The sequence below is a fragment of the Thalassophryne amazonica genome, chromosome 9 (assembly GCF_902500255.1).
Source record: "Thalassophryne amazonica chromosome 9, fThaAma1.1, whole genome shotgun sequence".
NCBI classification, from domain to species: Eukaryota; Metazoa; Chordata; class Actinopteri; order Batrachoidiformes; family Batrachoididae; genus Thalassophryne; species Thalassophryne amazonica.
Genome location: NC_047111.1, coordinates 52,595,165 through 52,620,303, shown reverse-complemented (window position 1 = coordinate 52,620,303; position 25,139 = coordinate 52,595,165). Strand labels below are relative to the sequence as shown.

At 40.5% G+C, this 25,139-nt stretch overlaps 1 protein-coding gene across 2 annotated transcripts in view; it reads left to right on the top strand.

Moving 5' to 3' along the window:
- LOC117517126 (glucocorticoid receptor-like) overlaps positions 1–25,139 on the top strand; it is a 243,476-nt gene that overhangs the window by 151,583 nt on the left and 66,754 nt on the right. For both annotated transcript variants that reach the window (XM_034178048.1, XM_034178047.1), the window contains 2 exons: positions 14,454–14,570; positions 18,358–18,630. In XM_034178048.1, coding sequence (XP_034033939.1) covers positions 14,454–14,570; positions 18,358–18,630 — 390 coding nt within the window. The remainder of the gene's footprint in view (positions 1–14,453; positions 14,571–18,357; positions 18,631–25,139) is intronic.

The following is a 25,139-nucleotide window of genomic DNA, read 5'->3' as shown; positions in this document are numbered from 1 at the left end:
TAGCTTAAAGCAGATAACCCGTAAGTTGGAGAGGAAATGGCGTCTCACTAATTTAGAAGATCTTCACTTAGCCTGGAAAAAGAGTTTGTTGCTCTATAAAAAAGCCCTCCGTAAAGCTAGGACATCTTTCTACTCATCACTAATTGAAGAAAATAAGAACAACCCCAGGTTTCTTTTCAGCACTGTAGCCAGGCTGACAAAGAGTCAGAGCTCTATTGAGCTGAGTATTCCATTAACTTTAACTAGTAATGACTTCATGACTTTCTTTGCTAACAAAATTTTGACTATTAGAGAAAAAATTACTCATAACCATCCCAAAGATGTATCGTTATCTTTGGCTGCTTTCAGTGATGCCGGTATTTGGTTAGACTGTTTCTCTCCGATTGTTCCTTCTGAGTTATTTTCATTAGTTACTTCATCCAAACCATCAACATGTTTATTAGACCCCATTCCTGCCAGGCTGCTCAAGGAAGTCCTACCATTATTTAATGCTTCAATCTTAAATATGATCAACTTATCTTTGTTAGTTGGCTATGTACCACAGGCTTTTAAGGTGGCAGTAATTAAACCATTACTTAAAAAGCCATCTCTTGACCCAGCTATTTTAGCTAATTATAGGCCAATCTCCAACCTTCCTTTTCTCTCAAAGATTCTTGAGAGGGTAGTTGTAAAACAGCTAACTGATCACCTGCAGAGGAATGGTCTATTTGAAGAGGTTCAGTCAGGTTTAGAATTCATCATAGTACAGAAACAGCATTAGTGAAGGTTACAAATGATCTTCTTATGGCTTCGGACAGTGGACTTATCTCTGTGCTTGTTCTGTTGGACCTCAGTGCTGCTTTTGATACTGTTGACCATAAAATTTTATTACAGAGATTAGAGCATGTCATAGGTATTAAAGGCACTGCGCTGCGGTGGTTTGAATCATATTTGTCTAATAGATTACAGTTTGTTCATGTAAATGGGGAATCTTCTTCACAGACTAAAGTTAATTATGGAGTTCCACAAGGTTCTGTGCTAGGACCAATTTTATTCACTTTATACATGCTTCCCTTAGGCAGTATTATTAGACGGTATTGCTTAAATTTTCATTGTTACGCAGATGATACCCAGCTTTATCTATCCATGAAGCCAGAGGACACACACCAATTAGCTAAACTGCAGGATTGTCTTACAGACATAAAGACATGGATGACCTCTAATTTCCTGCTTTTAAACTCAGATAAAACTGAAGTTATTGTACTTGGCCCCACAAATCTTAGAAGCATGGTGTCTAACCAGATCTTTACTCTGGATGGCATTTCCCTGACCTCTAGTAATACTGTGAGAAATCTTGGAGTCATTTTTGATCAGGATATGTCATTCAAAGCGCATATTAAACAAATATGTAGGACTGCCTTTTTGCATTTACGCAATATCTCTAAAATCAGAAAGGTCTTGTCTCAGAGTGATGCTGAAAAACTAATTCATGCATTTATTTCCTCTAGGCTGGACTATTGTAATTCTTTATTATCAGGTTGTCCTAAAAGTTCCCTAAAAAGCCTTCAGTTAATTCAAAATGCTGCAGCTAGAGTACTGACGGGGACTAGCAGGAGAGAGCATATCTCACCCGTGTTGGCCTCTCTTCATTGGCTTCCTGTTAATTCTAGAATAGAATTTAAAATTCTTCTTCTTACTTATAAGGTTTTGAATAATCAGGTCCCATCTTATCTCAGGGACCTCGTAGTACCATATCACCCTAATAGAGCGCTTCGCTCTCAGACTGCAGGCTTACTTGTAGTTCCTAGGGTTTGTAAGAGTAGAATGGGAGGCAGAGCCTTCAGCTTTCAGGCTCCTCTCCTGTGGAACCAGCTCCAATTCAGATCAGGGAGACAGATACCCTCTCTACTTTTAAGATTAGGCTTAAAACTTTCCTTTTCGCTAAGGCTTATAGTTAGGGCTGGATCGGGTGACCCTGGACTATCCCTTGGTTATGCTGCTTTAGACGTAGACTGTGGGGGGGTTCCCATGATGCACTGTTTCTTTCTCTTTTTGCTCTGTATGCATCACTCCGCATTTAATCATTAGTGATCGATCTCTGCCCCCCTCCACAGCATGTCTTTTTCCTGGTTCTTTCCCTCAGCCCCAACCAGTCTCAGCAGAAGACTGCCCCTCCCTGAGCCTGGTTCTGCTGGAGGTTTCCTTCCTGTTAAGAGGGAGTTTTTCCTTCCCACTGTTGCCAAGTGCTTGCTCACAGGGGGTCGTTTTGACCGTTGGGGTTTTTCATGATTGTTGTATGGCCTTGCCTTACAATATAAAGCGCCTTGGGGCAACTGTTTGTTGTGATTTGGCGCTATATAAAAAAAAGTTGATTGATTGATTGATTGATCCATGTCTTTGTCTGTAAGACAATCCTGCAGTTTAGCTAATTGGTGTGTGTCCTCTGGCTTCATGGATAGATAAAGCTGAATATCATCTGCATAACAATGAAAATTTAAGCAATGCTGTCTAATAATACCGCCTAAGGGAAGCATGTATAAAGTGAATAAAATTGGTCCTAGCACAGAACCTTGTGGAACTCCATAATTAACCTTAGTCTGTGAAGAAGATTCCCCATTTACATGAACAAATTGTAATCTATTAGATAAATATGATTCAAACCACCGCAGCGCAGTGCCTTTAATACCTATGGCATGCTCTAATCTCTGTAATAAAATTTTATGGTCAACAGTATCAAAAGCAGCACTAAGGTCTAACAGAACAAGCACAGAGATGAGTCCACTGTCTGAGGCCATAAGAAGATCATTTGTAACCTTCACTAATGCTGTTTCTGTACTATGATGAATTCTAAACCCTGACTGAAACTCTTCAAATAGACCATTCCTCTGCAGATGATCAGTTCCCTTTCAAGAATTTGAGAGAAAAGGAAGGTTGGAGATTGGCCTATAATTAGCTAAGATAGCTGGGTCAAGTGATGGCTTTTTAAGTAATGGTTTAATTACTGCCACCTTAAAAGCCTGTGGTACATAGCCAACTAATAAAGATAGATTGATCATATTTAAGATCGAAGCATTAATTAATGGTAGGGCTTCCTTGAGCAGCCTGGTAGGAATGGGGTCTAATAGACATGTTGATGGTTTGGAGGAAGTAACTAATGAAAATAACTCAGACAGAACAATCAGAGAGAAAGAGTCTAACCAAATACCGGCATCACTGAAAGCAGCCAAAGAGAACGATATGTCTTTGGGATGGTTATGAGTAATTTTTTCTCTAATAGTTAGAGAAAGTCATGAAGTCATTACTAGTTAAAGTTAAAGGAATACTCGGCTCAATAGAGCTCTGACTCTTTGTCAGCCTGGCTACAGTGCTGAAAAGAAACATGGGGTTGTTCTTATTTTCTTCAATAAGTGATGAGTAGTAAGATGTCCTAGCTTTACGGAGGGCTTTTTTATAGAGCAACAGACTCTTTTTCCAGGCTAAGTGAAGATCTTCTAAATTAGTGACGCCATTTCCTCTCCAATTTACGGGTTATCTGCTTTAAGCTGCGAGTTTGTGAGTTATACCACAGAGTCAGGCACTTCTGATTTAAAGCTCTCTTTTTCAAAGGAGCTACAGCATCCAAAGTTGTCCTCAATGAGGATATAAAACTATTGACGAGATACTCTATCTCACTTACAGAGTTTAGGTAGCTACTCTGCACTGTGTTGGTATATGGCATTAGAGAACATAAAGAAGCATTGAGTTATATTTTATGTTTTCAAGGCAGCAATGCGCATTGTTGGGCCATCACTTTTCATTACTGAAGTAAATTCTTTTGGTATGTCCCTGAATGTCAGTTGTATGCTGATGACAGTGTTTTTCTTTCAGCAAAGAACACTGAAGAGATCTTAAACAGACAGATGGTTACTGTTTCAGAATGGCACAAGGGAATCACTGAACACTTAATTAGGAAAAAAAACAGTGTTAATGTGTTTTTCAATAAGAAAGAAAGTCCCTGATAAATTTCACATCACTACTGATACTAAAGAAATTGAGGTGGTAAAGGAATTTAAATATTTCGTCATAACTCTAGATCTTCAACTTAAGTTTTACGCACATATAAAGACGCTATCCAAACCTGTAAAAACCAGTCTGTACTACTTTAGACTTATCAGGTCATGTCTACCTTTTAAGGCATCTCATTTATACCTGCATGCCAAGGTTCTTTCACGTTTGTCCTGTTGCATCACTGCCTGGGGTCAGGCCGCTGACTCAGCTACTAGACCTCTATGCTCACTTTATAAACAAGCTTTGAAAATTGTAGACCAGAAGCCATCAAAATGGCTCCACTGCAAAGTCACTGAGAAATACAGTTTGTTGACTTTTTCTACCTTTATAAAATTCTCCTTTTTGAAAGTTGTTTTTAAGTGCCTAAATGGACCGGCACCACAAGTGATGTCTCAGATCTTTAAAAACATTGACAACTGTAGGACAGTGTCATGGAGCAAAACAAATCAAAACTGTAAAATTCAAAAGGTAGGACAACATTTGGAATTATTTACCATTATAATTTAAAACCCAAACAGATCTAAAGAGGTTTAGTGTGAAAGTTAAACATTGGTTTGAGCAGCAGCAGAAAGGTCAACATTAATTCCCCTTGTCATTTTCAGTACAATTACACTTACTAATTCTTAATGTTAAATTTAACTTGTGTTTTAATCTGTAATTTACAACTGTAACTGTGCATGACTTATTCATTCATAGTATTTATACTATATTTATTCTTTGTATTATTCACTGTATTTGTATCATTGTATTGTTTTTAGTATATTTTATTCTATTCTAAAGCCTGACCAGGAACAAAGACTGCAAATTAGCCAAAGCTGGATGTCTCATACGCATCGCATTTTCCCATTTTCTGTGGCAATGTTGTATGTATCATCCCTGTTAAATAAATATTAAAATTGAATAAAATCCTGACAAAACTCCACTGGGATAATGTGGTTTTGGGTCTCGACACCAGGATTCTTCTTCTTTGATGACAAGCGAACTATCTTCTGGGCCACCACGCTCTCAGACCCACGTATTTGGTTGTGGAGGTGCTGCCTTTGATGCGCACATGAACCTCTTCCTTTTTTGTCACCTCTGGCAAATAAATAACAAAACCTCTTTTTTTGTGGCATGTTATTATTTTGTAAATAGCTGTACAAAAAAAAACGACTGAAGCTTTTCCTGCATCTTAATGTAAATAGTTGTATATAACTTTGTCTGCAGAATCAGAATCACCTTTATTGTCATTGCACAGCAGCACAACGAAATTTGCTTGTGCATCCTCAAAAACAATGACCACCGTCAAACACACACCCATACTTCAATTAAAAAAAAAAATGCATTTGTACATACTGTATGTTTTTGAAATTTACAATTTATATTTGCATTTTAAGTTATAAAAGTGGTTTGTGAAACATGTTTGTGGTTTTCACAGTAAAAAAAAACAAAAAAAAAAAAGTTTTTCTATTCAGATTTATGGTTTTTGTGTAAATTTAGTTTCACTGCGTTACAGTCTGTCAGAATGAAAGAAAACTGTGATGTCACAGGTGAGGTTGTGCTGAAAATGACCCCAAACAAGGAAAAGTAAACATTTTTTTAGGTCAGTTATGACGGTAAACCCAGTAGTAGTCAAAAACAGCCAATTATATACCCTGGACTCCAGAGGGTTAAAACAGGAACAAACCTCTCCTTGATAATCGACATGTAATGACTCCATGCACTGTGCTGCAGACTGAGCAGGAGGTTTTATTTATGCTAATTCACTATCAGCATGAACCAACATTTACTAAAATGTTCTTGCATGCGGCCCAGTGTGACCAGTCACACTCGTATACCAACAATGACTATAAGCAGGCTTAAAACCTTATCTCCATATCTGCAGTAGTCGAACTGGGGTTAGAGGAGTGTACCCCAGCTCAGTCTGTGATCCAGTGTGGCTTAATAAGCAGCACTGTTGACCTCCATGTGAGAATTGCGAAGTCGTCATGCTAATGGCTTTACACCCCAAATAATGGTGCTCGACTTCCCAGCGGAGAGCAACACCCTCATGTTACATGTGTGAAACTGACTGATGTCAATTCATTCTTTGTTGTTCAGTGATATAATATATGGCTCTGTGTGGCCTTGACATATCATCAAGAGTCGAACAGTTATGACTTTAAGTTTGACCTTTCATGGTCACCCCAAAGGTCATGTGACCGAGAGAAAGATGCCATGATTTCATATTAGTGTTTAATAGTAACCACAGGTGTATCTTTAACAATGCTTTAAAACAGCTATTCTGTATGAGTTTGACCTTCCAAAGTCACCCAAGGTCAAATGTCAAGTAACCATAATTATATATTTTATCATTTCCTCAAAATAGCCATTCTATAAAAGAATTCCCTTTTTAAAAGGTCAAGTCTGGGAACATGTATTGCCGCATACACACCACCATGGAACCACCCTGGCTTCAGCGCGACAACCACCCACACTCTCTCGAAATTGTACTCCCATCCGCTGCAGCCAAAGTGAACCTCACGTCAAGGTCAAAGTTCATGTGACCAATAAGAAGGAGATGCATGACTTCATATTATTATTTAGTATAAATCATGGGTGCATCCTCAACTAGTTACTCAAAATAATGATTCTGTTGTAAAAGTCCCCCAGAGTATAAAAGCACTGGGCTAAAACTGTCTTTGTCATGCGACCTTGACTTACCCATTACTCTTAAAAACAAATCACTCACAAGACCAAAAACAATGCCCTCACATTCATGCACTCCAGCTCGCAGGTGTAATAAGTCATGGTGACAGCCTGCATGTGGAGCAAACTTCACAGCTGGTTAGTGTGCTGACTGCTGTGTTTTCCTTTATTTGCACTGCTGGAAGACGGTTTATTTCTTAACACATAAATTACCAGTATGGAGTAGCACAGGTACACACGGAGACATCACCTGCACATTAAGAACTCAGCTGTTCACATCTCAGAGCTGATTTAAACACTAAAATTGTTTGTTTTAATGCTATATATGTAACACACAAACTACATTGAAAAGGTTCTAAATGGTGTCGTACGAACAAAATGTCGTATGTGTGTAAGTACAACAAAATCCTTATTGATAAAACAGGCGAACAGCAATCAAATGTACATCAGTAAGTATCAGCTGTTAATAAATCACACATTCTAAAGCACATGCTCATGCACATTTTTGGTTGTTTGCATTCAGAAATGGCCTCATTAAACCATTTGGATAAACCTACAGTTGTTGCTTGTGTTCTGCGCAGGAATAACGGCTCAGAGAGCAAAGAAAATCAACTTTGTGAGAATGAGATCAGTGTCGAAAGATATCAAATAAATGCGGCTCTAGGTGGCAACAACCCAGTCTCACACCATTTCGTGATGGCATCATGAAAAGTAAATTCATCTATGGTTTGTGATACTGTCATGAAAATGTGGAGCTTTTCGTAACAAGAGCACAAATTAATTTTGTGAAGACAGCACAAAATGCGCGGTGATGGTTATGGTTAAGGTTCAAAATTATATTTTTTTTAAAAAACAAACCCACCATCACGAAAATGTGACTCATTTCATGATGGGAACATGAAAAAAAGCATGAGACTGAGCTGGTAGCAACAAGCCTAAGCAGTGGGTCACCTCTTGGAGTCTGGTCTGCTTGAGGTTTCTTCCTCAAAATCTCAGAGGGAGTTTTCCCTTACCCCTTGCTCTAGGAGTTAGTAAGATTCGACCTTGTGTGAACTCCCTCGAGGCAGTTAAGTTGTGATTTGATGCTATATCAACTAAATAAATTGAACACTGAAAAAAGAGAATGTTTGAACCAACTTAAAAAAGTGTTACAATTTGTAAAAAAAAACCTGAATGAATTAAGTTGTTTGAACTTAAGTTTGTAAGTTAGAGTTGATTTAACTTAATTCATTCAGGTTTTTACAAATTGTAACACTTTTTTAAGTTAGTTCAAACATTCTCTTTTTTCAGTGTAGCTGTGCACCGGTAATTTTAAAGCCCACCATGGGTGAAGAACATTCACTCATGTTTCATGTCGGTCACGTTTCTTAATTTAGAAAATAAAATCACTTATGGGCATATTTTTGACAATCTTCAAGAAGCTGTAACACACTCACCACAATATATACCATAAAGCTTTCCAATGAACACCTTACCTACACTAACAGTCAAAGGTTTGGACACACTTAAGTGTGTCTGTAAATTTGATTGGTAATGCAGACAATTATTTATCATTAGTGGTCTCGGTCTTTTGTCTTTATTATGGACTTCATTCATATAGCGCTTTTCCATCTACGTCAGAAGCTCAGAGAGCTTCACAATTATGCCACGTATTCACCCATTTACACTCACATACGCTGGTGCCTGTTGAACATTAAGATAAACTCACTGTTAATCAAATTTCAGCAGCAAAAATGATGAATTGCAGGAGGGACATTTTTCACTTGATGCCAGTATAGCAGGTTGGACTGTACTCCTTTTCGAAATGATGGTGATAATCCACTCAAATGCACCACAAATACACTCACTGGCCACTTTATTAGGTACACCTGTTCAACTGCTTGTTAACATGAATAGCTAATTAGCCAATCACATAGCAGCAACTCAGTGCATTTAGGCATCTAGACGTGGTGAAGAATGAGGAAGAAAGGGGATTTAAGTGACTTTGGATGTGGAATGGTTGTTGGTGCCAGATGGGAGTATTTCAGAAACTGCTGATCTACTGGGATTTTCATGCACAGCCAGTAAGCATCAGTAAGCATCAGTTGTGTGGACAAAAATGCCTTGTTGATGTCAGAGGAGAATGGATAGACTGGTTGAATGGGGTGACTGTGTGATGCCATCATGTCAGTATGGACCAACATCTCTGAGGAATGTTTCCAACCCTACCATGTCAGTGTTCACATCATATGTGCCTACATACTGTACTATTTGCATCACATTGCTATTTTTGCACAAGTTACTGATCGTATGAATTGCTCTAAATGTAATTCCGTTGTTACCTTGACAATGACAATAAATTATTGAAGCACCTTGTTGAATCTTTGCCATGAAGAATGAATTCAGTTCTGAAGGCAAAAGGAGGCACAACCCGGTACTAGAAAGGTGTACCTAATAAAGTGGCCGGTGAGTGTATATTTACATTTCAGTAGGTGCGGTGCACCGTTGAACTATTAAACATTTGATTTAGATCTGAGTTGGAAAATGACTTGATTCATGCCTTGGGGGGGACGTGAAGATCGAGGGGTTGCATCATTTTTTCATGAGGTTCCTTGGAACTGAGTCCTATCACAGTTTCATGAAAATCAGACTTCGGTCATGCTAACTTTTCCATTGTGAGACTTCCTGCAGAATCAAACGAAAAAGCCTCTTCGCTGGAAGAGGACGTTTACCCAACAGACTTTAATGTTCATTTTCCCACAATGTGGTAGGACTACATCAGCAAACACGAAGTTCTTTGTTGGGTCTGACAGTGACTCATCGTTCGTGTCAGAGGTGCTTTCTGGCTAATCATTTCAGATGATCACTTGATTTCATAGAATCACAGTAATTGAGGGAACATTTGCATGAAAGTTGCAGTACTCCCACTAATTGCTGTAGATTGGTTATGACTCTGCCTGACTTCAAAAGAAGTGCTTGATGTAAGATTGTCCTCTGGCTCTGTCAAACAGATGAACGAGATGCTGCTACAAGGTAGATGGGTCCTAATTGGCCAAACTGTTGTGCTAACTGGACATGAAGAAGGTCTTCCACACATGTAGCGATGTGAGAATGAGGGTTAAAAAAAGCCCCGGAAAACAACAATTGTGTCTGTATAATATGAATGTAATTCGTATAGAAACCAAGAAATGCTTGCACAGTTCTTAGAAGGGTTAAGCAATCTAAATTAGAGTCTTTTAAAATAATGAAATGGGTAAGTGCTTCTGAGATAATATAGTGAGTTCAAAAGAACTCCACAGAAACATCACTGAAATTGCTGGAATGTAATTAAATGATTTTGTGAACAAATGATTGCTTTTAAGGGAGAATGCAAACCTAAAATGATTGTGTTTACTTCTCTTTCCTACTCATTTTCTGCAATATTAATCAAGTGCTTTCAGTGTTTGATGAATGCTGCAGCCACATTTGAGATTCAGAATGCATATTTTATTTGCTTGGTCTTATGAAATGTGAGGAGCTGAAAGCTTGGAGCAGCAGCTACTGTGGTGTCAACATGGAACTAATCATACATAAAACAGTGTATAGTAGGTGTGAGTACACCTTCATCATGAAGCCACATATTGATCATATGCACTCAAAATGATCCTTGTAGCTCAGATGAAAATATCTGTTCAGAGCTAAACGTGTGCATGTTTACCGCACTAAATGTAATTAAACATTTTTGCAACTCCTCTGCATTTTTAAAACATCACAGTACCCCTACCTTGTCTTTACTTACACAGGGGTGATAGCCAAGCAATTAAATGCACTCGTTTCCAGTGCAGAAGTTTACTAGTTCAAGGCCACCCCTGCACATTCTCCATGTAATAGGAAGCTGCAAGGAATCAACAGGCAGATCCTTCTTGAAACTACTGTGGTGACCCTGAGTGAAAACGATGTGAAAAAGATAAGCTAAAGGGACTTACTAGGACGCCTTACCTTAGCCTAGCTGTCCTCCCCATTGCAGTTTTGGCTTTTCCACAAAGTTCAAACAAGTGGAGTGCCAAGGAGTAAGAAGGTTATAGTCCCTTTTTGTATGCAAAAACTTGGTCTTTCAAATTGAGAACATGCTTTTTAATTTCATTCATTCTTCATTCATTCAGAGCTTCTTCTTCTCATTCTCTTCTTAGCTTAATGGTGCATTATCGCCATCTCCCTTGCTGTGGAGTGTGGATCACACAGAACCTCTTTCAGATCAGGATACAGGAAGTGTTGTGATTTAGCAAAGGCAAAATAGAACCCAAAATGCAGGCAGCAATGAGTCAGATGGTAAATTGCAAAACAAAGGTGATTTAATGCTCCAAAATGAAAACTGTCCAAACAGGTGACATGAAAGCACGAGGGGATAAGAGTCCAAACAACACATGACAAAGGAATCTGAACAGGGAATCTACACAAAAACTACATACAGCTGCTACAGGAGGTGACAATCAAAACTTACAGACAATCTTGGTACTTACAGACACAGAAGGGAGCAACGTGAGCAAAGTGAAGGAACCAGCAAATACACAAGGGCAAACTCAGACTTAAATACACACTGGGGTGATGACACAAATGAATGACAGGTGATGGAAAAGTAATTAACCACAGCTGAGAAGAAAACACAGGAAGAAGTCATCTCAAACAAACAAGCACAGTCAGAACTACCAAAATAAAACAGGAAGAACAAACTACTGTAGATACAGGAACAAAACCATGATCAACATGATCAACAAATGTAAAATCAAGGACAGGCACAAGGGGGAGGCAGAGGAATGAACCACAAGGAGGACACCCATGACTGACAGACACAGAAGGACACACGCTGAGTACAAACAGGGATGCGCAGACACATAGGTGAAGCCACAGATACAGCCAGAGAACTAAATACAACCCCATAAACATAAATTACAAACAGGACTGACAAATGCAAATACAACAGGAACAGCTTGTTACAAATGTAGATGGTGCCATCTTGTGGCTATAGATGATAATACAGTATTTTTTCACATAAGTCCTTGAAACGTAAGGTCGCTGGATCAGCTTAAGGAGTAAAAAAGGGGGGAAAAAAACAACTCATATGGCGCAATAGTCTTACAAATCTTTTCTGGGTCAGCAGTCAGAAATACATACTTTACAAAGACTGTAATCAAAATACATTCCCTAAAGTAGGAAACTCAAGGCAACAGTAGTCAGTAGATGTATACATGCTCTTAGTGTAGAGCATCAACCCACTCACTCAACTCATCTTTAATCACTTACTCTAATTAAAGGTCCACAGGAGGCTGGAGCCTATCCTAGAAGTCATAGGGTGTGATAAAAGTGCTTCAAGAGTTAACTATTTATATTGTGATTGTTTCATTGAGGACAAAATGTCTCTTTGTGTAACAGGTGACCATATTTCTGTGCTTTTATGAGTAAATAGTCAATTTTAGTGCGACTCAGAAGGCTTTCATGAAAACTGATATAAATATGTGTTTTCTTGTGTGCACCACATTAATTTATATACGGTCTTGGCTGGAGACGTAACCTTTGTGGACTGGCATCCCATCCATGGGGAGTTGTTGTCTCTCATCTGGTTCATGTTACGCAATCTTGACATAACCACCGCACTAGCGCCCTTTGGGCATATATAGGAATTACTTCTTCTATACTACTACACTACTTCTTCATGTTGCAGGGATATGTGTTCACTGTGATTACAAAGGGCACAGTTTATAAAATTTAATTTAAATATGCCTGATTTACCTCTTTTATTATTTGCTATGTACAAACTTAAGGGGGCAAAAATGTTTTTGCAGCACTGAAAACCGTTAACCCACTCAAAATCTGAAGAAGGAGTAGAAGAGTAAGTTGTAAATAGGACCAGAGGCCCAATTGTCTTGGTGCTTATCTCTGGAGTCTGTAACATGAAGCAGCTGAAAGTGGAGAAGAGCTTGGCAGGCCCGCTTCCAGGTTGTCCTACATCTCCGAATCAAGGCCAGGGTGGATGATACTGGAGAGTCACAGTGTGGGGAAGTAAACAGAGCAGATTGGAAACCATACACTATGTGGAAGGCAGAGAAACCAGTAGATGCAGACAGCAGGCTGTTATGAGCTAGTTCTATGCAGCTTACGAGGGGATATCAAAAAGTTTTGAACCTCAACCAGAAAGAGCAAGATATTTGATTTCTAATGTTTTTTGTTTTTTTCTTCAGCATAGTCCCCTTCCAACTCCATACACTTGTTCCATCTAGTTTGCCGGTCATTGATACCCGATCGATAGAACTCAACATCTTGGTCCCCTAACCAGCCCTCCGCTGCAGCAGTCAGCTCATCGCCATCCTCATATCTCTGGCCCCGAATGTATGTTTTTCAGCCTGGGAAAGAGGTGGACCTGGCTAGGGGCTAGGCCTGGAGAATGGGGAGGGTGAGGAAGAAGTTCATAGGCACACTTGCACACAGCGTCCATGGCAACCCGGCTGGTGTGGACTGGTGCGTTGTCCTGATGAAACATAATGCCACGACAGATTTTTCCATTTCACTGGAGGGTATGTCTCTTCCACACAGTGTTATGACTCAACAATTGAAGTGATCAGTATGATCCTACATGAAAAAAGTAGCTAAGGCATTGATGTAGATCAGGTGTGATGCATTGTAATAGCCGACTGGGAAAAATGTGCGAGGCTAAAAACTTTTTGATATCACCTCGTAACTGGGAGGACCATGTGGTTGGGTGCTGCAAAGCCCCTTTTCCAGTTCTTGGTTCTGTTGTTCTGCTTGTCCACTAGATTGAGGGTGGTAACCTGTGATAAGGCTGGCGGACACACCAAGCAATTTACGGAATTCTCTCCAGAAGTTGGAACTGAACTTTGGTCCCCGGTCTGACACAATGTCCTGAGGGAATCCATGTAATTTGAAAACATTAGTCAGTAAGGCCTCAACTGTTTTCTTGGCTGAGGGGAGCTTAGGAAGAGGAATATAACGAACTATTTTAGACAGCCTATCTACAACAGTTAGCTTCACCATGTTGCTCTTGTAAACGGAAAGGCCAGTCACAACTGCAAAGTGGGTCAAGGCCATTTAGGGACCTGTAAAGGGCCCTGGGGCCTCCGAGTGAAGGATTTTTAGTTCCGCAAACCGAACATACTCAGAAGTATTAGCATGCATTTGAGGCCACCAAAACTGCAGTTGGATAACAAAGGCTGGTATCTTGATACCAGGATGTCAGAAGAACCGGCTATCGTGAGCCCATGTGAGGACCTCTCCTCTTAAATGGACCTATAAAGCCAAACGTTCCCCTGGGGTCTCCGAGTGGAGGATTTGTGAGTCGTGCAAACCAAACATACTCAGAAATATCGGCTTGCATTTGAGGCCTTCTTATCTCAGTTGGTAAGCTGTTCCACAACCAAGGTGCACGATAGGAACAGGCTCTGTGACCAGATGACTTCTTTTTCACCTTCAGAACACACACAACAGCCACTTGCATTGTTAACACAGAGCACAGGCTGGTACATGAGGTGTAAATTTATCGGCCAATTATGAGTGTGCGAAACCATTTGAAGTTTTACATATTGATAGCGGTACCTTAAAATCAAGCTTACAAAAAGCGTTTTATGTATAAATTTGAAGAAGTGAAGCTGTCAACACCAAAGTAGTGTGAGAGGAGTTTCGGGAATACTGAAGAATCAGCATGTGGTTGGAATGTTCATTGATGCACACTGCTGAGGGTAATCCTTCTCAAATGTTCTTAGCAATGTGTCTTCATTCTTTGTTCCTCACAGGCCAGCACAACTACCTGTGTGCTGGAAGGAATGACTGCATCATTGACAAGATCCGTAGGAAGAACTGTCCAGCCTGTCGCTTCAGGAAATGTCTGCAAGCTGGAATGAACTTGGAAGGTGAATACCAGATCCATGTGCAGTTAAAGTACAATGCTAACTATTAGTGTTATATCTCCACCAAGGTTCATCAGTTCTCTTTGTATTTGTGCTTAACTGTGCCGCATCATTGGTGAGTATAAAAGTATCAATAATTTAGAAATCAATGGGAGGTAATATGCATGTGTTGCGGACATGAAGAAGCAAAGCTCGTCAGCATCTCACCATGTCATTTAGGTCTTTTTAAAAGCCTTTCTAAGCATTTTTCTTTATTTGCCTCTCATGTACCTGGAAAAGCTCCTCACCATCTACCCTTGTCCTTTAGGTCCTTCAGACTTTTTTTCAGTATAATGGTTCTTGTGAGCAAGAGCATGATTAAAACCTTTCAGCTGTGGTACACAGCACCAACTACTGGACAGGAGGAACCTAGCAGTCAATGTGACTCACTAATTTCAAAATGCAGTTCTTTCAACCAGATGTGCGGTGCCATGACATGTCGGTCATCTGTGTCCAATCAGATTTCAGGGGAGTCCAGTGAAAGCCCGGCCTCCGCTCTAGCTCCACCCATGCCAGGAAGTGTTCAATATTTGACGTTTCCTGTTTCACTGTGACTGAAAATTTGGCACTTCCTGTTTGAGTGTGAGCTTGTCACTGAGTTCCCACTAGATTCCATGGGATCTCGTCTGTCAATCCAGGAAGTGTTTGACATTTGAACATTTCCTGTTTGACTGTGGATTTGAAATTTGGCACTTCCTGTTTAGGACTCCCTGTACCATAAGCGAGCTTTGTAACGCTTCACTTGTATTATGTAGATACATTATTAAAAACTAGATCAAAAGTGCTCAAAGAGCACAGTGACACCATATACATTTCAGAGTATCAGGTATTTACAAAATAAGAGATCTTTGAAACACGCAAAACACAATAGTCGAGACCAAGTTGTTGTTCTTAGACTTTCTGAAAGGGCTGTACATACTGGATAAAATATACTGGATAAAATTTGCTCCCATCTCGGGTTCTCTCTACAAACTGGACCGAAGAACTAACACACAAAGAAAGCAGCTTTCATCATCACACTTGAAAGGATAAATGTTTATGACAGTCGATGCTCAACATTAAAGCAATGTTGAGATGAAGAGGGGACAAGAGTTAAGGTGCATTTACACATAGGCAAGACGCGTTACGAATGTCATATTTGCGTCATTCATGGCACATTCCTGAAATTCTTAACGTGACTTAACACATCTGAATAGGTTTCTTAATAGTGCGTATTGGTGCCTGATATTCGTGATTTTCGTGGAGCATGTTTTTGGCTCTCGAAAAATCTTCCATGAATGTCACGCACCACCCTCATTTCGCCTCATGTCGTGGAGGTCGCAACTAAGCGTGTTGATCCGTCTTGATTAGTGGCGATCCTTAACAGAGTGTGAAAGCCTTCTTCTCTGACGTGCGCACAATTAAACCCTGCTGCACCACATTCAGTTTCATTGCTGCAGTATGCTGAAGAAGGACAGTGATGCCAAGTCAGCTAAAAGTCTCGTTCCAATGCTCCTCAGCGCGCCCCTGCAGGTGTTCCACCTGCTGCATGTGCCTGATGTTTGGGAAAACAAGCGAGACGAGAGCCGCGTGGAGCCACACATCTGGCTCTCTCCGTCTCCTTCTCCTCTCTGCGGCACTCCATGGCACAGAGCCAAACTAAGCATGCAGTCACAAACTTCTTCTGGTGTGGATTTTGAGGAACAAACTGGAGCGATCGTAATTGTTCAGCAACTGACGGTTGGATGAATATGGGCGTGTGTGTGTGGAAACAATTCACTTCATTTACAACATGACAGAACTTAACGATGCGCTGTTACACACGATAGCGTGCAACAGCGCGCAACAACACGGAACATTATTCTTGACAGTGCGTAATGGTTCCTGAAAATTTTCCAGCAACATGTGCCATTAATTGTAACGTGTGGTAACAGGCTGCAGCAGTTCCTGAGGACACCTTACACCTCTGCCCCAAATCCTCACATTTGTGATCAGCGGCCAAGAATGTATATATTGTATTATATTATATAAGAATGTATATATTTGTGACGTGCCGTCGTTATGTGTAAACGCAGCATCATCAGGTGAAGGGCCGAGGAATTGCTTCCACGGCTCTCATCCTTTATTTTATGCACTTGGAAGGACTAGTATTTGCAGTTGTAGTGAATGCATTGACAGAGCTATGTGTGCTTGTGTGTTTGTGTATGTGCGTGCATGTGTGTCTCAGACGTTTGATAGATGTCCTCATCGGCAAGCAGACTTTCACCAGACAGGCCTTTAGTTGCTATAGAAACACCAGGGGAATAAATTAAAATAGGTAGCGAGAAGGGCGGGAAAAAAAATTGTGTTTTTTTTTTTCATTGTAATCTTTCACATCTTGACATATAATGTACATTTTCAAAGAGAAGAAAATGTTAAAAACTCACCTAGATAAAAGCCTACACCAGCTGTTATTAGTGTTCTGAAACAGAAAGTATGTAATTTTTTTAAATGTCAGAGTGGCTTTGTTTTCCAAAAGTAAATGTTTGACACAAACTGTGCTGTTCCACTGTTTTCTTTGAAGTCACGTGTTGCACAAACCTTCAGGGGCCTCATGTACAAAGACTTGCATGGATTTCTTACTGAAACATGGCATATGCTATGGCTCATTCAGGATGTTCTGCACATTGCTGCATTCATCTTTCCCTCAATCCTGACTAGTCTCCCAGTTCCTGCTGCTGAAAAACGTCCCCGCAGCATGATGCTGCCACCACCATGCTTCACTGTAGGGATGGTACTTGGTTTCATCCAAACATGGCACCTGACATTCATACCAATTCAATCTTTGTCTCATCAGACCAGAGAATTTTGTTTCTCATGGTCAGAGAGTCCTTTAGATGCCTTTTGGCAAACTCCAGGTGGACTGCCATGAGCTTTTTAATAAGAAGTGGCTTCTGTCTGGCCACTCTACCATACAAGTCTGATTGGTGGGTTTCTACAGACATGGTTGTCCTTCTGGAAGGTTCTCCTCTCTCATCAGACAAATGCTAGAGCACAGATAAAGTGACCATTGGGTTCTTGGTCACCTCCCTGACTAAGGCCTTGCCCTAATCAGTCAGTTTAGATGAGTGCCCAGCTCTCGGAAGAGTTCTGATGAATCCAAACTTCTTCTATTTATGGATGATGGAGGTCACTGTGCTCATTGAGACCTTCAAAGCAGCAGAAATGTTTCTGTGCTCTTCCCCAGATTTCTGCCTCAAGACAATCCTGTCTTGGAGGTCAACAGCCAATTCCTTTGACTTCATGCTTGGTTTATGTTTTGACATGCACTGTCAACTGTGGGACCTTATATGTAGACAGGTGTGTGTCTTTCCAAATCATGTCCAACCAACTGAATTTACCCCAGGTTGACTCCAGTTAAGCTGTAGAAACATCAAGGATGATCATTGGAAACATGAGGCACCTGAGCTCAATTTTGACCTTCATGGCAAAGACTGTGAATACTTGTGAACATGTGTATTGTTAGTATTGTTGTTTTTAATAAATTTCCAAAAATCTAAAAAAAAAAAACAACAAAAACTTTTTTCACATTGTCATTACAGAGTATTGTGTGTAGAATTATGAGAAAAAAAAAAAAAACAAATTCCATCCATTTTGGAATAAGGCTGTAACAACAAAATGTGGAAGAAGTGAAACACTGTGAATACTTTCCAGGTGAAATGTAGATGGCTACATCACTGATACCCTTCTGTTTATGTTTCTTTCCCCTTGTTCCAAATCTCTGTACCACCAGCAAGGAAACACAAGAAGCTGATTAAGATAAAAGCTCAGCGGTCTTCTGGAACATCAGAACCCAGTATCAGCCTGCCTCTGCCATTTATCCCTAGAGCCATGCCACAAATCATGCCCACTATGCTGTCCTTGCTGAAGGCCATTGAGCCAGAGATCATCTACTCAGGCTATGACGGCACGCTGCCTGACACGTCATCCCGTCTGATGACCACTCTAAACAGGCTGGGGGGCCAGCAGGTCATTTCTGCAGTGAAGTGGGCCAAGTCTCTACCAGGTAATGAAAATCTGTTTTTAATTACCTTTTATGCTAAATATTATTGGAGCTTAAGGTTAAATATACTTAATGCCCTAAGGTTCTGTCTATACCAAGAGGTAAAGTCTCTTGTACTACAACCAAAATTCAGGCCTGAAATGATTATGATTTACTGTGATTACAGACATCAGTTGCACCGTGTGTTTACTTATAACTTTGGCCAAATGCATAGTTAAGTTTATGAGCCGTGACAAAGTTTAAAATATTTTGGATTTATGACATGATAAGCACTAACTAAAGATAATTTCAGTGACTAATCTAGTCCACATCATTAACTTGTTGATATAAATAAGCATTAATTTACACCAAGTTGAGTGCTCGTTCATGAACATGTCAAATTGCCCTGCCTATATCTGTGGTGTAAGGCGGCTCAACAGGCGCATGTGGTGACCGCCAGAAATATAAATAAATAGAGAAGCCAAAAGAAATTAGTGAAATTTGCTTCTACAGTTGTATGCAAAAGTTTGGGCACCCCTGTATTTACAGAAAGTGTGCAATGATGATTTAAACAAAAGTAGGCAGGTGCATAAATTTGGGCACCCTTGTCATTTTATTAATTGAATACTTTTAGCACTAATTACTGGAACAAAAAATTGGTTTGGTAAGCTCATTGAGCCTTGACCTCCTTACACAGGTGAATCCAATCATGAGAAAGGGTATTTAAGGTGGCCGTTTGAAAATGTTTCCCCTCTTTGCATCTCCTCTAATTAGTGGCAACATGGCAGCCTCCAAACAACTCTCAAATGACCTGAAAACAAAGATTGTTCAACATCATGGTTTTGGGAAGGACACAAAAAGCTATCTCAGAGATTTCAACTGTCAGTTTCCACTGTGAGGAACATAGTGAGGAAATGGAAGACCTCAGGCACAGTTCTAGTTAAGGTCCGAAGTGACAGGCCAAGAAAAATCTCAGATAAGTTGAAGTGAAGATAGTGTCTCTGTGCATCGTTCAGCTATACAGCTCACTTTGCACAAGGAGATGTTGTATATGATGCTGTAATGCAGAGGAAGCCTTTTCTGCGTAGACACCACAAATAGAGTGGCTTGAGGTATGCTGAGGCACATTTGGACAAGCTAGATTCATTTGGAATAAGGTGCTCTGGACTGATGAAACTAAAATGGAGTTATTTGGACAAGGGGCGGTATGCATGGCTGAAAAAGAACACAGTATTCCACGACAAACGCTTGCTACCTACAGTAAAATTTGGAGGTGGTTCCATCATGCTGTGTGGCTGTGTGGCCAGTGCAGGAACTGAGAATCTTGTTAAAGCTGAGGGTCACAAGGATTCCAGTCAATATCAGCAGATTCTTGAGAACAATGTTCATGAATCAGTGACAAAGTTGAAGTTGCGCTGGTGCTAGATCTTTCAACAAGACAACAACCCTTTGAATCGTGTGAAGGGGCGCGCCCACTGCAAGCATTGCTAAATTACTACAGGAGCTGCTGGGTCTGAACTTCACTCCAACCCTGGATGCGGCATACCGTGGCGCCCGCCGCGCTAACGAGGGGGGGGCCCCCAGAACCATCGTGATCAGATTCCACTATCTGCGGGAACGAGAGGAGATCTTTCAAGCAGCAGCTCGCCTGGCACCACTGACCCTGCACGATAAAAGAGTGAGCATATTTCCTGACTATACGGCGGCGGTGGCGAGGAGGAGAGCCGCCTTCGCCGAAGCCAAACGTTTACTTCAGAGCTGCCAGGTGGCAGGTTTGGTATGTGGTTCCCTGCGACACTATCGCATCACATACTCTTCGGGTCAGGAGAAGCGGTGTTGAAGACCCAGCAGCGGCGGTAGAATACATTAAAAAAAACCTGAAGCCTAAGGTCGCGTTAATTTAAGCAGCTGGACAATGGTGACTGGGTGCAAACAAAACTGATAAAAGTGAAAGATCCTCCCCCACATTTGACTGTCTATTTCTATCATTTCTCCCCCCCCCCCCCTTTTTCCTTTTTTTTCCTCATTTTACTCCCCATTTGTTTGTAACAGCGAGGCTCAAAGAAGGGGTGAGGAGGAGGGAGATGTGGAGGGAGGGGTGAGAAGGAGAAAAGGGGGAGGGAAGAGACTGTTTTTCTCATTTTTTGTTGTGTGTAAGGTAGATATGGACAAGCTAGAAGTGTACACAATTGAATGTGAGTCCTTAGGTGGAATGTAAATGGGATAAAAATTACTGGTGTTAGGATACACGCCACACAGATACTACAATACCCCTAAAAGTTTTAGTCACCCCCCCTTTTTTTTTTTCTCTCTCTGCTACATCTAGAATCTGGAACCCCTACAGAATCTCGTTATCCTAGCCCGCTGTGAACAGTTGAATCCAATATTTGTTATATAGGGGAGAGGGGAGCTCCCACCTTTTGTTATTTATTCCTTTTTTTTTTTTTTAACACCAGGAGGACAGGCACAGCATTGAGATGTGGGTTGACAAGAAGCACCCAGAAAATCACCTGAACAAGGCAGAGGCTCATTCAGGATCAGTGGGGAAGAGAAGTGGAAGGAGAAGTGGGGGAAGAAGAAAAAAAAATTCTTTTTTTTCACCGTCGGTGGTATACGGATGACTTTTATTCTGTGTTCTTTCCAATTTAGAAATATGGTTCGCCCTGGTCGTGGCCTGGCAGGAGAATAGGTTAGATGAATATTAGCAGCATAACGCTAGAAGGAGGTGGTGCAATCTCGAGAGGTTTAGTAGATCAGCACATAGGTTCAAGGCTCAATTTTAGTTTAGGGGTAGGACAGGGACTTGCTTTAGTTCTTTTATTTCTTGTCTTGACTACCTTAGAAATACAATGTCTGAGCCAGCTTATACTCACTTTCTGAGTTGGAACATAAAGGGAGTCCATAATCCAGTGAAGCGTAGTAGGGTACTGGCACACTTAAAAACATTAGGAAGTGACATTATGTTTTTACAGGAGACTCATTTACGATCAACGAATGTAATAAAACTAAAGAAAGCTTGGATAGGACAATTATTCTGCTCAAAAAACGATGACAGATTACGTGGCACAGCAATTTTGGTTAGAAGGGGTATCCCCTTCATCCCATCACAAACTGTGTGTGACTCCAGAGGTAGATATGTTATAGTGACTGGCAAGCTATATGGTACACAAGTAACATTGGCTAACATATATGGACCCAAATGGGATGACCCCCTTTTTTACTAAATTCATAGCAGCACTACCAGATCTTATCAACAACCAATTGATACTGGGGGGCGATTTCAACTGTGTTCTGCATCCAAATTAGATAGCCTCAAATTTTAAACCCAAACAGTAAGATTTCTAATTCTGGTGCAGTTATACAATCATTCATGGGCACATATGCACTTTTTGACCCTGAGATAACCCAATTTTTTTTTCTCCCCAGTCCACCACTCTTTTTCCAGGATTGATTTTTTCCTGGTAGATAGCAAGACTCTTCCTATGGTTAAAGATTCCCAATACAATAGTATAGTCATCTCTGATCATGGGCCAGTACAGCTGGACATATGTTTCCCAGAATGTGTCAGACCACGCCGTACATGGTGATTCGACCCTCTGTTACTACTTAAGGACTCTTTCAAGAAATTAATCTCCCAACAAATTGATAGCTTTTTGGAGTTTAACCGTACACCAGGTATGCCATTAACCACAGTGTGGGAGGCCCTTAAGGCCTATCTCAGGGGCCAGATAATATCCTATACGGCCTACGAGAGAAAGAAACGCAAGCAGCGCCTAAGTGACTTGTCCGACAATATAGCAGAGGTGGACCGTAAATACGCTGACTCCCCAACGCCTGAACTCTACAGAGAAAAATTACTATTAAAAAATGAATTTGACAGTCTCTCCACTAAGCAAATAGAACAGCTATTCTTTAAATCAAAACAAAGATTTTATGAGCACGGGAGAAGGCTGGAAAGCTCCTAGCTCACCAAATTAGGCAGTCCACTGCAGTTAATACTATTCCTGAAATTCGGACAGAACTAGGGGACATAACTACTAACCCCAGTATAATAAACCAAGAGTTTAAGCAATATTACACAAATCTTTATAAATCGGAGCCACCAGATGACCCGTCAGACATTACTACATTCTTGGAAGGACTGACAATTCCAAAAATTACCCCGGAAGTTAGTTCGCAGATAGAAAAACGTATCACAACAGAAGAAGTAGTGCAGGCAATCAAATCAATGCAAAGTGGTAAGGCTGGGGGGCCTGATGGGTTTCCAATTGAAATACAAGGAATTCTCTGACAAATTAGCGCCTATCCTCAGCCAGTTATATCAATATATTTGAACAATGGAAATTACCCCAAACCATGACTCAGGCTATGATTTCAGTTTTGCTTAAAAAAGATAAAGACCCTTTATCATGCAGATCATACCGTCCAATAAGCTTCTTAAACTGCGACTATAAAATCCTTACAAAAATATTAGCCACCCGCATAGACAGTGTAATTCCAACAGTCATCAATTCAGACCAAACCGGCTTCATCCCAGGTAGACAGTCATTTTAATATGCGTAGATTATTTAATATCTTGTATACCCCATGCTCTGCGGCTGGGGAGACCACAGAGATGGTGGTCTCCCTAGACGCAGAAAAAGTTTCGATCGGGTGGAATGGCAGTATTTGTTTGCGGCTTTGGAAAGATTTGACCAACAATAACATCTCTGATTATTTTCTCTCTACAGGTCCTGCAGACAAGGGTGGTCTCTCCCCATATTTTTGATTTGGCAATCGAACCCCTTGCTATAGTCCTTAGAGCAGATGAGGGTATTATAGGTATCTCTCGTGCCGGTAAGGTCCATAAAGTGGCCCTATATGCAGATGATCTACTCTTGTACATATCCAAACCCACAGTATCCATTCCAAGGTTATTACAGATACTAGAAAACTTTAGACGTCTCTCAGGTTACAAGCTAAATTACTCTAAGAGCCTGCTCTTTCCAATTGGTGGCACAGATGAGGATTACTCCAAGTTTCCATTTAAAATAGAACGTAACGTATTTACATACCTGGGAATTAAAGTTACTCGTAGCATGGAGAACTTGGAAAAGCACAACTTCAGCGTGTTATTGGAGCAAACAAAACAAGACTTCGAGAAATGGTCAACTATACCACTTTCGTTGGCAGGTCGTATCAACATAGTTAAAATGACGGTTTTACCGAGATTCCTTTATGTGTTCCAGATGATCCCTGTGTTTATTCCAATGAAAACATTCAAGCAGCTAGATGGATTAATTGCCTCATTTATATGGAACAGTTCCAACCCTAGGATGAAAAAGCTGTACCTGGAAGTTCCCAAAGATGCAGGTGGATTGGGATTACCCAGTTTTCTTTGGTATTATTGGGCTGCTAATATAGTAAAACTAAATTATTGGATTTATACATATGAGAATAAAACGGGTCCAGACTGGGTTCACATGGAACTGTTATCCAACCCGCTACCAACAGTTACATCGGCGATACCACGCAGCTCTAGTACACTGTTTACAAACCCAATCGTCAAAGCCACACTTCGAATATGGTCACAGTTTAGAAGACACTTTGATTTAAAACAATACAGTAGGTATTTCCCAATAGCAGACAACCGCTTCGTTCCCCCATCACAGCTTGACAATGCATTTCATACTGGCATAAAAATAGATAGTATTCTTTAGTGACTTACCCTGATAATGTGTTTATATAATTTGAGACACTGGAAAAGGTTCATAATATACCCAGATCACATTATTTTAGGTTTCTTCAGATACGTAGCTTTACCAGAGAAAAGTTTTCATCATTTCCTCACCCACCACCTAAGAACCACATAGATGCGATTCTGGGATTGGTCCCGTATGAAAAGAAACGTGGATCTGTGATTTATGATATGATAGGGGAACTGAAACCACGGTCATGGGAGAAAGCTAAATTGGCATGGGAAAAAGATTTAGGAATGAAGCTTTCTGAAGATCTATGGCAACACAGTTTGAAACGTATTCATACTTCTTCATTGTGTGTACGTCATGGTCTAATTCAATTTAAAGTACTCCATCGCCTACACTATTCAAGGGATAAATTATCCAAACTCTTTCCCACTATAGATCCTGGCTGTCCAAGATGCAGTCATGTACCTGCTACAACAGGACATATGTTTTGGTCATGTGCCTCCCTTAACGACTATTGGAGACAAATATTTGAAGTGTTTTCTAAAATTTGTGGCCAGACTATAACACCTGACTATCATACAGCCATTTTTGGCATACCGCCTCCAGGCCACAAAGTTTCTAATCTTCAAGCAAATGCCTTGGCATTCGCCTCTTTACTTGCACGCAGACTTATACTCTTTAATTGGAAATCGAACTCAGCCCCGTCATTTCTGCAGTGGTTGAGGGAGGTACTATCCTTTCTACCCTTGGAAAAGCTGAGGTACAAGATATATAAAGCCCGTAAAAATTTCACTCTGACCTGGACTCCCTTTATAGACTTTGTAGAAGGTTTTTCCTTCTGCTGAT